This window comes from Pinus tabuliformis, chromosome 6 (assembly GCF_031772625.1).
Source record: "Pinus tabuliformis cultivar Carrire ecotype Pingquan chromosome 6, CPIR1, whole genome shotgun sequence".
Lineage (NCBI taxonomy): Eukaryota > Viridiplantae > Streptophyta > Pinopsida > Pinales > Pinaceae > Pinus > Pinus tabuliformis.
The window spans coordinates 554,577,697-554,591,230 of record NC_142292.1 but is presented as its reverse complement, the minus strand read 5'-3'; the positions used below and the strand labels follow the sequence as shown (position 1 = coordinate 554,591,230).

General features: G+C 36.8%; 1 protein-coding gene across 1 annotated transcript; it reads right to left on the bottom strand.

Moving 5' to 3' along the window:
- Nucleotides 1-1,492: 1,492 nt before the first annotated feature.
- On the bottom strand, nt 1,493-3,303 carry LOC149259713 (uncharacterized). The gene is made up of 2 exons (XM_089455018.1): nt 2,508-3,303; nt 1,493-1,992 (listed from the first exon to the last, which is right to left on the bottom strand). The coding sequence occupies exons 1-2, from the start codon at nt 3,301-3,303 to the stop codon at nt 1,493-1,495; spliced, it is 1,296 nt and encodes a 431-aa protein (XP_089311144.1).
- Nucleotides 3,304-13,534: the final 10,231 nt, after the last annotated feature.

Here is a 13,534-nt window from a genome sequence, read left to right as displayed (position 1 = left end):
CCCTGCTGTGTTCTGATGCTATCAATCGGCTGAGCCCTTCCATGATAATGAGGAAAAGAAGAGGGGATAGGGGGCAACCCTGGCGGAGGCCCCTCTCCGCTGTAAAGGAGGGAGAGGGGGATCCATTGAGGAGGACACTGTATGAGACCTCGGAGATGCAATTCATGATCCATTTAATGTAGATGAAGGGGAAACCCAAGTGAGTGAGGAGCATGCGAATATAGAGGTGATTGACCCTATCAAAGGCTTTGGAGAGGTCAACTTTGAGGATCATACCTTTCAGGCGCTTGATATGCATCGAGTGAAGAAGTTCTTGTGCGGTGCCAATGGCTTCATGAATCTGACGGCGGTGAAGAAAAGCAAATTGTTCAGGGGAGATGTGGGCCGAGAGGATGGGCCGGAGTCTGTTGGCTAGGATCTTGGCCCAGATCTTATAGAGGCAGTTACAGAGCGAGATAGGTTGGAAGTCATCAAAAGAGGAGGGCTTGTCTGATTTAGGGATCAAGGATAGGAAAGTAGATTTGATGGCTGAAGGAGTGCCAGAGATGCAACATTGTTTAAGTACCTTAAGGAGATCAGGCCCTATAAGCTCAAAGAAAGCTAAATAGAATTCAATGGTCCATCCATCAGGGCCCGGGCTCTTGTCCTTCTGAAATCCCCGCATTGTAGCTTCCATTTCCTCCATAGTAATATCTCTAATAAGCTCACCGGCCTCATCATTGTCCACAAATCTAGGGAAGAGCTCAGCTACTCTCATGATTTCTAGCAGGTTTGCTTCCCTTGGGGCTGCATATATATTCCTGAAATGGGAGGAGGCTAGGAAAGCAAGTTCCCTAGATTTGTTGATCCTGTGGCCCTGATCATCTTGCAATTCCCAAATAGTGTTGATCGCTTTCCTTCCATTTGCAAAACGATGAAAAAATTTTGTGTTCTCATCCCCTTCTTTTAGCCAAATGGCCCTGCTCCTAAGCCTCCAACTGGCTTCGCGGTCGCGAAGGATTTGTGATCTTTGACTGATGAGGCCTTCATATGAGGATTTTTGATCCGGGGAGATGTAAGTGCCAGAGGATAGAGATTCGCATTCAGCAATAGCTTGTTCAGCTAGAGAGATCGCCTGGTCATCTCGGAGTCTCTTTTGATGCGCCCATTTCCTTGAGAGAATCCTGATTTCAGAGAGATTCTTTAGAAAGCAGGGGATCGGGTCAGCATCGATCAGAAGGGGATGTGATTTCCAGTAATCCGAGATGAGAGTGATGTATTCAGGGTCCCGAAGCCAGGAGGAGTTGAACTTGAACGGGGCCTTGCTATTCTGAATTCTTGCTCCAATTTCAAAATATATCGGTCTGTGATCCGATATGCCCCCACTTCCCACCCATTGCCTGGATCTGGGGTGATTGCAGTGGAGGGCCTCCTTAATGATAAATCGGTCCAGTCTTCTGGCTAGGCCGTGTTCCCCCACTCTGTTATTCTTCCAAGTGTACTGTAGCTTTGCCTATGGGATGTCTATCCAGTGGTGGTCCTCCAGTATGTGCCCAAAGAAGTCCGAGAGCGGATCAATCTGCCCCAGATGACCCCAGGATTCAGCATGTCCCAAGGAGAAATTCAAATCGCCTCCTAGAATTATGTTCTCAGCAAGGAGGAGGGGGGAGTTTATAAGCTTTCTCCAGAATTGCTCCCTATTTGTGCATGGTCCATAAACATTGAGGATACGAAGATCCTCCTCTAGCTCCTTTGAGTAGATATCAGCCCCCAGGTAACCCAAACCACCCCAAATGTTTATCAGCTTTATGGAGGTGTTTTTGAACCCAAAGGCTATTCCCCCCGAACGTCCAGAGACATCCAGAGCAGAGAAAGTCCAGCCTGGCAGCCAAGAGCTGAGAATAGATGAAGCCAGGTCAGCTATACATAAAGTTTCTTGCAGTAAAATAATATCCACCGGATCCGAGAAGATGAGTCTCTTAAGGGCCAGTTTTTTCACAGGGCTGACCAGCCCTCTGCAGTTCAAGGACATAATTTTCATGGAGGGGAGTGGGGGAGGGTAGCCGGTTCTCTAAGTACCTAGTCGATGGTTTGTTGTTTACCCTGGAGGACATCTACCCCAGCTTGTTACTTAGCTTTTTTTAATTTGGGGGGGCGGCCTCTACCTTGTTTAGGTGAGAGGAAGTGGGGCTCAACAGGTAGTCCGACAGCACCCAATTACAGACGTTTGGAAGCCGAGCGAGTGGCATACCTCGGGGATGAGTTAACAGAAGGGGAGGGTGAGGAGGAGGGGTGAGTGGGGAAGGATGGGAGGGAGCAGGGGGATAGCAGCCCCGAAGGTTGGGGAATAGGACAGGTAGGGTAGTGCGATCGGGAGGGGGGATGAGGCATGTTGGATACCTTGACCAGGTCAAGGGCTGAGGGGGAGGAAGGGAGGGGTATCTTGAGAGGGTGAAGAGAGGGGAGGGGGTGTGAAACATTCAACAAATGTATATGCGGAGCAGAATCATTTGAGGGGAGAAACGTACCCGATGAGAATACATCACCTTTGGCCGCCTTTGAGCGCGTCACTGGTGGAGATGGAGGCCGAGCAGGGGTACCTCCTTGCTTCCGTTGTCTGGGGACCATTGGAGCTTCCACCGTATCAGATGTAATGTTGTGCGCTGCCCGTGGTGCCGTCGCCGCCTGAGGATCAGGTAGAACCATAGTTGCCGGGGCCTCCTGCGAATTGGGGGGGTTCTGCTCCTTTTTTAGTAGCGGGTAGTCTTTATAGAGGTGACCCACCTGATGGCATCTCCTGCAACGGTATGGGATGCCCTCATAGTCCAATTTTTGTTTCCTGGAGTAATTTTTCCACTGGATGTGAATGTATTTGTGCATGCCGCCTCTGGTGTCGAGATGGACCAGGATCCGGGCATATGCCATCGCCCCCGTCTGAATAAATGTCTTGTCCGACTCCATAAATGTACCCAAAGTGTTTCCAATTCTTCTGAAGATGTCCTCCGACCAGTATTGGGGAGGCAGTCCTGGGAGCCTGACCCAAACCGGTCCAATTCCAGTCTGTTCCGTTTCAGGATCAAATAGAGGCGACCAGCGTTTGAGGAGGACCGGTGCCTTCTCGAAATGCCAGAATGAGGAGAGAACCCAACTAGTGTGGTCCACTCTTGCAAATCGCAGAGCAAACCATCCTTTGACAAAAGTCTGGACCGATGGCATCTCCACCAAGTATTTGCCCCAAATCTCTGATGCCCACTGCTTCAGTTTGTCTACAGAGATTTGACGGCCCCTGATTCGGCCCACCAAAACTCGGTCGGCAAGGTCCATAGCGTCTCCCCACTGTATGTCTTCTTCGAGCCTAAGGAAAGCGTCCTCAGACCTCGATTTGTAACAGCGCTACTTCTTCGAGGGTCGGGCGGACATACGGCTAGGGAGATCAGCAGTCCCAGGGATCGAAATCGGGGGGTCAGGGAGGGGGTTAGAGTTCGAACATGGAGGGGGAATAACTTCCGGGAGAGGGGGAATGGGATGGTAGCTCCCAGATGAGGCCAGGGGGGGGGAGAGGGGTTAGATGCAGCTGGAATAGGGATCTCCTGTGGCCCAGATGGCAGGGGGGGAATGACAGGGGGGTCAGGTAGAGAGGGGGGACCATCAGCCGGCGGGGAGGGTTGGAGACAGGTCGCAAGAAACCCAAGGGTGGCCGGCGAGGGCACTGAGAACTCAGTCCAGGAGGAGGGTTCGCCAGAGTGCAAGGACGCAGGGATGGACAGCTCAGCCGAAAGCGAAGGGTCATCAAAGCTAGCTGTAAGGTTCTCACTGATAAACCCTTCTGAGGTCGAGAAAGATGAGCGCCAGATGGAGCTCTCAGCCAGCGGGGATGCCGAGTAGTCGACCAGCTCGTCCATAACTGCTTCCGATGAAAACTTCTTGGGATCTGATAACCGTCGAGGTCGAATCTAACCGTAGATGATGACCGCTAGTAGAGTTCGACTGGTAGAGGGATCTCCAGCCGAGATGCTGCAGCAGGATCGGTTGAGCTGTCGGCAGAGCAGGTAGCTTCGGATGCAGACGCGGTGGCGATTCCAAGAGCGGGCAGGGTAAACAGGTAAAAACCAAACCCTAAGCCACGGAGTAAAAAGTAGGGTAAAAACAAGGGGGCTGTCGCAGCAGGGTAAATACGGCGAAAATGAGAGGAGGCGGGAACATGGATAGGAGAGGGTATACGGGGCGCTACAGGGCCGTTTCCGGCCTGATAGCCCCGTTCAAACGGAGTCCCGTAATACCATTTTGCAGAGCCGTACCATGTTGTAGAGATCAGCACAAACAACCCACCTTCATGAGTCGTTGATTTGGATGTTAGACATTTAAAATAGTTTAGACCATTAGATTTATTTTTGACAGGTATTAGTTAGTTATAATGCTATTCAACCTACTCAGTCTCCAAATATTGATGCTTGTAACAAAGACCTTTGATAGACATCACAAAGCATAGAAGCTTTGTCTATTTTTTACTGTTTGAATTTCTCATGCCTTCTCCACTCAGCCTCAACATGATTCAGATGCTCCTTACAACCATTTGTAGGATTTATATTGACTACAAAATACCTCTAATCTTTAATTGAGGCAGATGATTTTACTACAGCAAAGGTCGAATCTTTAATTAAAGCAGAGGGTTCTACAACATACAACTTTGATTCAATGCTAGAGCAGATGGCTTAATGGATTATATGGTAAAAAAATTATCTCCTCTTTATTGCTATAAGTAGAAAAATTCCAAGGTTTTGAATTTCATGTGATTACTTCTTTTTTTTAGTAATTTTAATGTGTATCTAGTCTGAGGTGTGAAACCACCTACCAATATGCTAATTTATTGGCTTGTGATTTTAAAATATCTTACGGGAATTTGAAGATTTTTTACTTCATAAATACAGTGAAATTCAAGGATTTTGAGTTTTATATCATTGCATTCTACTTTAAATAACTCTTTTGTATCTAGTTTGCAGCGGAAACCACTTGACAATTACACTGGAAAGCAGTGATGTTGTAGTTGTTGAGATGGAACCCTGAGAACAACGAAAGGGATTTCTGAAGATGATATATCAAAGGTGAGAAAATGAGAATGGTGGCTAGAACACTAAGAACAAAGGAAGGGAATTTTGAAGGCATGTATATCAAAGGTGAGAAAAACCAACATCTTTTTAGTAAGCCTGGTGAGAAAGAATCTCCTAGCCACACAAGAAAGACTAAATTTTAACATTCATATTTTTTGGACCTGATTCATTTTTAGTTCTAATACAAGCTATGATGAAATGTTAAAAGATAAATATGTTCCTAAAATGAATGGAAAATGGTTTTTTGCATGCACCCAAATATCAAGAAAAAAATAGAAAAGCTGAAAACTGAACTTCAACATACAGAGACGCACAAGGAAACAATTGCATTTGAGGAGGAAATTGTTTCAAATGTGAATGGAAACCAAAGGCTTGAGAACAACAAAAGGGAATTTGAAAGGCCAGTTATATCAAGGGTGAGCGAAACTAGTTTCTATTTAGGATGCCTAATGAGAAAAAATGTAGTGGTCAGACATTAAAGACATTGAATGGAAAATATTTTCATGCCTGCAGCCTGAGACTCATAGTAGATGATAAAAGTTCAAGATTGAGCTTCAACATATGTTGGAGACTTATACGGAAGGAATTTCATTTGAAGATGCCATTGTTGAAAGTGCTAATGGCAGCCAAAACCTTGAGAAGAATAAAAGGAATTCAGAAGGGTCATTTATATCCAATGTTAGAAAAAGTATATTTCTTGTGTCCTTTGACATGCTAATAATTGAAATTTAGAGTTGATATCTTTTGTGATTTGATTCATTTTTACTATCCAATGCAAATGAGGATGAAATGTAAAATGAAAATCTAAGAATGGGGTTTTAGCTTGTAGGAAAGGACAATTAACAAAGGGATGTTGGTTTTTTGTTGTTTCATAATGGGATTTACATTTTAACATTGATTTCTTCCAAAATTTTCACATACTTGTTTTTGAGGTTTGGTATTTCATAGTTGTGGATTTATGGTGAATTATTTAAAATAGGAAAAAGCACGAAACTCGACAATTTTCACCTCCTAGTTTTTATAAATGATGCCCGGAGAAAATGGGATAAGAGAATTTTGAGTGAGACAAGATGGCTATCCAATATATTGGATATTCACACACAATACCTCTTTTGAAATCTATGGGTAGCATCGGTACTGGTCTTTGAAACCACTGATGGTTTTTCGGTGGGAATGTTAGAACCTGAAAACTTTTATTCTCAGCTGGATATTGAAAGCTTTTGTGGACCTTCAATGCAATCATGTAATCTTTAACTGATTATTTAGAAAAGTTTGTAGTTTAGCAGCTTCACTAAATTTGGGGATTTCTAAATGTGTCCTTGCTGACGTCAACAGTTTTTGGATGCAAGCATTATATAATATAATTAAATAGGATATGATGTCAATAATAATCATAAAGTGGAAGATTTTGTTATGTTTCTCCCGATTTTATTATTCAATATTTATCATAAATTGATTATTATCAATGATAAGATTTTTTTTTTTTTATTTAATAATATTTTTTATATAATATTTTAGTATAGGATTTTTTTTAAAGAGATATAAAATATATTTTGTTAGATAAAAAACATATCAACATAAAACATATTTTTTTGACAACTATAAATATTATGTAGAAATAAATAGCATATCAAACATGGAATAAGTTCAACATATTTCCAACCATTTCTTGTTCTTTAATGTATTTAAAAGTAGATACTTGTCTAAAGTATTCATAAAGTAAAATACTTCCAATTTCTTAAACCAATAGCTTTTATCTTTAGATCTATTTTCATCAATGGCTTCTTTAAAGTAGTTTTCTCTTTTCTTTTAGTGAGAACTTTGTTGATATTATCTTTGTATTGAAGATATCTTATTAGGAAAATATGTTTTTATTATTTTAAATGTTATTTTTATAATAAAAGACGATAAAAATAGTTATATCAATATCATTGATATTTATTATTAGTAATAAGTTTATATTAACTTTAAATTAGATTAGATTAAAAATACTTTAAAGATTTTTATTAATGGTTTTGAATCAATATGTGATTTAAAGATGTTTATTAATAGTTTCGAATCAATAGATGTTTTAAAATAATGTAAATTCTTTCCGTATGGACAACTATTATTGCTTTATCTGTTAAATCTAAAGCTCTGTGAATTCCAATGGCCAAAGAAATGACTTCTTCTTTGGGAACAATGTACTGTAAAAAATTCCTCTTAAGCAAGATATCAAAATCATATGTGCATGAGTGCCCTTCTCTGAACGAAAAGTACACTTAAACAATTTTATTCAGGAAACACAATATTAGATTAATTGCCTGTCAATATTGGCCTCTCTCTGACAAGATCCAATACTATCTTCTTTAATGGGAAGAGGAAGTACATATTACATCTAACCCATAGATTTTTAGTTTTAGACCTGGACTATTTGTCTTGAACTAATACTTTAGCAAACACTCCATTGAAGAGTTTTTTGTGGAAATATTTTGCAACATTCAATTGTCTATAGAACACACCAACAAAACAAGGTCACATACAACTATCAGTGAGGAAAAATAATTTGAAATAAAGTGTTTGAGTTATTTATCAAAAAATTTGAAACTAATTTTTATATAATATCCATTCCTGATTGGAATTCAATTCCACATCCCCACAATGAAAAAATTTTGAGCTACCTCTTTCATCTCGTAGAAAGAGTTATATTTCAAGATTTGCAATGTCTTCATCTACTTTTTCTTCAATCAAGAATGCAAAGCTTGCATATGTGATCTCATTTGATTGTGATGTGAAATAAAGTTTGTAAAGTTGTAAAGTTACTCCACTCAAATTTTCACACTAGGTAGGAGATAAAGCATGTGCTTTATATGATTTCATTTCCTTCTTCTTGGTTATACCTAAATAAAGACAAATATATTTCCAAACTATAATTTTTTCATATTTAAATCATACTAACTGTAAAGCATAATATCGTCAGTTTGAATATTTATATTTTCAGTTTTTATATCATTCCAACTCTAAAGCATAATATCATGAGATTGAATATATATATTTTCAAAAGTAATTGTAGCAAAAAAAATTATAGATGTATTTAAAAAAATTCCAGCATGCACATTTACAATGATTGGTGCTTAAGAGGAAACAAAAGACCTCCATGATTAGAATTCTCAATCTCACTCTCTTGTGAATTCATTATTTGTTTCTTAGACAATTCTTTTGAATTCTTTATCTGTGTCTCTGACAATTCTTCTGAATTTTTTTATTTTTTTCTCTGATAATTATTCTGAATTCTTTATTTGTTTCTCCGATGATTCTTCTGAAATTGGGTGGAGATGTTCATCGAGGTCTCCATTTTACTATGACGCTTTGCATTTCTCCAACCATACAAGATTCTTTGGAAGAGTGGGCTTCAAGGTTGGAGGACCAATCACCTTGTGAAAGGGTGCATTTGGAGGTGATTTTAATATGCGCTCATTAAAGTTGCCATTTCCATTTACTTTTCTCTGTGTAAATACACATTTGTGAGAGTAATACCTAAACCAATATGCCCTGAATGAGTAAACACCCAAAATCTTACTAAACATACATAACTCTTACTTAATATACATAATTATTTGTTAGATTACGAGTTTCTAAACCATCAGAGTTCAAGAATACAATTGTGATCACTTCCTATCCAAATGTGTAATCTAAATCTAGAAAATGTAAAATGGTAACTCAGGGATTATAAATTCAAAAATTAATAACAATACATAATACAATAATATTAATAAATAATATAATAAAGGGCTTCATGCCTTAATAGTGGTCAATCTTTCTGGATTTTTAATTGTGTATGGATTTTCACTTCTCCAAGGTTTAGGTGGACTCAAAACCCATCGCCAGTAACACAGAAACAAATGTTGATGGGTATTCAGTCCACCCAAAACCTTAGACAACTAGAAATCAATATGCAGTTAGAACTCTAGAAACATTTAAAGCTATTAGGACTACTAGGTGTGGAAAAATACACAAGCGGGTTTGATGCCTTATTTTTGTCTAGGCCATGTTAATTCTTAACATTATTTAATATTCAAGGGAATTAATAGAAAGTTAAATTTTATTAGAAGAAATTAATAGGAAGGTGAATTTTAAAAAATGAGCTTCCAGAAACCCAAGGCATTTACTCATCTCTTGGCAACTTTGCACTATCTTTAGAGATGGAATCAGCACTTCTATCACACGTGATTGTATCTCAAGGTTATAAAACGTGATATGCATCAATTTCAAAATTAAAACATTCATCTGGATTACGACATGCATGTGTCTGAATCTCTATTCAAAGACGTCTCCATCATCGAATTTGTATGATATACATCATTTTAAAAATTATAACATTCCTCCCAATTATGATGTGTATGATCTGAATCTCTGTTCAAAGACATCTCAATCATTCAATTTGTATGATATACATCAGTAATTTCAACATTTATCCAATGATGAACCCTAGGATAAATATTATAAATCAAGGCATATAAACCCTATGATAACTATTATAAACGGTAAAATGGAATGGTTGACCATGTATGACCATGGTTTATTTTCATATTGATACAATATTTGTCACAATGTGACATCAAAATATTGTTGACCATGGTTGACCATGATTGATTTTCATATTGAGACAATATTTGACATAATGTGATGTTGGACCATGGTTGATTGTGCTATATTTTCATATTGAGACAACATTTGTCGCAATGTGACATTAGACCATGATTGACAATGATTAAACCCTATGAAAAATATTAAACCCTACTAATATGAACCCTTAGATTAATACACCGAAGGGACTGTTATTATAAACCCAAGGGATTAATTCTAAAATCTCAAGGGATTGTCAAACCAGTGGAATAATATTAAACAAGAGATTGATATAATAAACGCTAAGATAAATATTATAAACCCTAAAATAAACATTAGTGACCATTGTGGATATTCATATTGAGACAACCTTTGTCACAATGCGATGTTCGACCACGGTTGACCATGAATGATTTTCATATCGAGTCAATGTTTGCCACATCGCAAAGTTGTACCATAGTTGATTTTCATATTGAAAAAATATTTGTCATAATGTGATGCTGAACCATTGTTGACCATGATTACAAACCCAAGGATTAATATTATAAACCCTATGAATAATATTATACCCTAGGAATATGAACACTTAGATTAATAAACTCAAGGGAACAATAAACCCAAGGGATTAATACTAAAAACCCAACAGATTATAAAATAAAGCGAATAATATTAAACCGAATGGATTAATATTATAAACTCAAGGTATATAGACCCTAATATAAATATTATAAACACTAAAATAAACATGGTTGATGATGGTTTACCATCGTTGACTTTTATATTGCAACAATCTTTGTCACAATGCATTGTTGGACCATGGTTAACCATGGTGGATGATGGTTAGCAATGGACCATGGTTAACCATGGTGAATCATGGTTGACAATGGACCATGGTTAACCATATTGAGCCAATCTTTGTCACAATGTGACATTCGACCATGGTTGACCATGATTGACCATGGTTGATTATGGTTGAAAATGGTTGATTTTCATATTAGCAACTTGAAACAGTTTCCTCCCCTACGAATTCATAGATAATAGTCCTTTTTGGCTATGAAGGTCCATAGCATTTGTGAAGTCCAAAATATCCAACAAATGGTGATGTTCCTTAACAACTTGGCAACAAGTGTATTTATAGTTATTTTTGTTTTAAATATTTCCCGCATGTAAAATTTTTCGTATCCATAACAAAATGATAACAAATGTTTCAAATAAAAAATTTCCAAGTGCCCATAGGAAAATATAATAGATCATATCGAATTTATTAATCCCATACTAAATTAGTCATTTTGAATTTGACTTCTTTAGGGAAAGCACTTGCAAAGTCAACTTCAACAAACAACTCAATATATATTGTGTTATATCATTTTAAGAGTCTTGTGAGAATAACAATCAAGCTCCCTAATATAGTTAAAATGGAGGCTAGATATTCAAGTGCCTCAAACAATAAATATGAGTTGAAAAGCTTAAGTAACATTGTTATTGAAAAGCTTAGTTCACTATTATATATATGATTGATTGATTACTCAAATAAAGAAAATGCATGTGTATATAAATACACTTCTAAGAGTAATAATTTATGTCCTTTACACTAACATGCAATCCCATTCTGATATTAACATTTTGAGATTAATATTATACATAATAAAATATAAAATATTAATTATTTATTTTTAATTATAAAAATATATAAATATGGAAACGATATGGATTGTGGCCATATACCTGTCGCTCTAAAGTTGAATCCTTCCTTTGAATGCTTGAATGTGCTCATCGCTGATATTAATCAAACTAAAAATATCCCCAATCATCTTCTCCGACCGGCCCAACTTTATTATCACAGAAAACCAACATAAGGTTCCCACGATGGGACAAACCATATTTCAGTAAAGTGAAAAACTACAATAACAAACAACATTTTGATTTTGAGAGTAGAATTTCAAAGTGAGAAAAACATTCAGTGATGTCTTTCCCTTGCAATGAAAGTCGAGCCAATTGAAAATATTTTTAAGAAGCAACGCTTTTGTCATACTTTAAATTAAAAAATGCAACATTCAACAAGCACATTAAAAGAGTCCACTGTTGGATGAAAAAGTCGGAAAAATATACTTATGTTGACGATATGAGATTTAGAGATTTAGACCAAGCTCTCCAATCAAATGTATAAACAACAGCATATTTTGCGGAAAGAGTAAACGATACTGAAAATTTAACTTTCTAATAATTCCTTTGAATATTGAATAATGTTAAAAATTAACATGGCCTACAGAAAAAAAAGGGCATGAATCCAACTTGCGTATGTTTCCACAACTAGTAGTCCTAATGGTTTTCAATGTTTTTAGGGTTTTAACTGCGTATTGATTTCACGTTATCCAATGTTTTGGGTGGACTGAATATCCATCATCCTTTTTTTTTCTGTGTTACTAGTGATGGGTTGTGATTCCACTTAAACATTGGACAAATGAAAATCCATACATAGTCAAAATTCCAGAAAGTCTCACCGCTATTAAGGCATGAATCCCTTTATTATATTCTTTATTAATATTATTATATTCTGTATTGATACTAATTTTTTAATTTATAATACATTAATTTCCCTTTTACATATTCTAGATTTAGATTACACATCTAGATAGGAAGTGATCACAATTATATTCTTGAGTTCTGATGGTCAAGAAACTCGTAATATAATAAATAATTATGTATATTCAGTAAGAATTATGTATGTTCAGAAAGATTTTGGCCGTTTATTGATTCAGGGTATATTGGTTTTGGTATTACTTGCATAAAGTTATATTTACACATAGAAAAGTAAATGGAACTGACAACTCGAATGAGTGCATATTAAAATTATTGCCAAATGCATCCTTTCACAAGGTGATCGGTCGTCCAACTTTGAAGCCCGATCTTCCAAAGAATCTTGTACGCTTGGAGAAATGCAAAATGTCACAAGAAAATGGAGACTTCGATGAACATCTCCAACCAGTTTGAGAAGAATCATCAGAGAAACGAATAAAGAATTCAGAAGAATTGTGAGAGAATCAGATAAAAAAATTCAAAATAATTGTGAGATAAACAAATAAAGAATTTAGAAGAATTGTGTGAGAAACAAATAATGAATTCACAAGTGAGATTGAGACTTCTAATCATGGAGGTATGTTGTTTCCTCTTAAGAACCATATGTTGTAATTGTTCACGCCAACATCTTTTTAAATACCTCACCGATTTCTTTTGCTACAATTACTTTTGAAAATATAAATATTCAATCTCATGATATTATGCTTTACCGTTAGTATAATTTAAAAAATAAATATATAAATATTCAAATTCACGATATAATTATTTAAAGTGTTTAAAGAAAAAAATGATAATATGGAAATATATTTGTGTTTATTTAGGTATTACCGAGAAAAAGGAGATGCATTCATATAAAGGACATGCTTTATCTGGTGCTTGGGTTGAAAAATTGAGTGGAGTGACTTTACAACTTTACAAATTTTATTTCACATCACAAACAAATGAGATGAGATATGCAAGCTTTGCATTCTTGATAAAATAAAAAGTATATGAAGACATTGCAAATCTTGAAATAGAACTCTTTCTACTAAATGAAAGAGTTAGCTCGAAATTTTTGCATTGTCCGGATGTGGAATTGAATTCCAATCGGGTATGAATATTATAGAAAAATTAGTTTCAAGGGTTTTGATATATACCTAAAACAATTTATTTCAAATTATTTTTCCTCACTAATAGTTGTATGCGATCTTGTTTTGTTGGTGTGTTCTATCAACAGTTGAAAGTTCCAAAATATTTCAACGAAACACTCTTCAATGGAGTGTTTT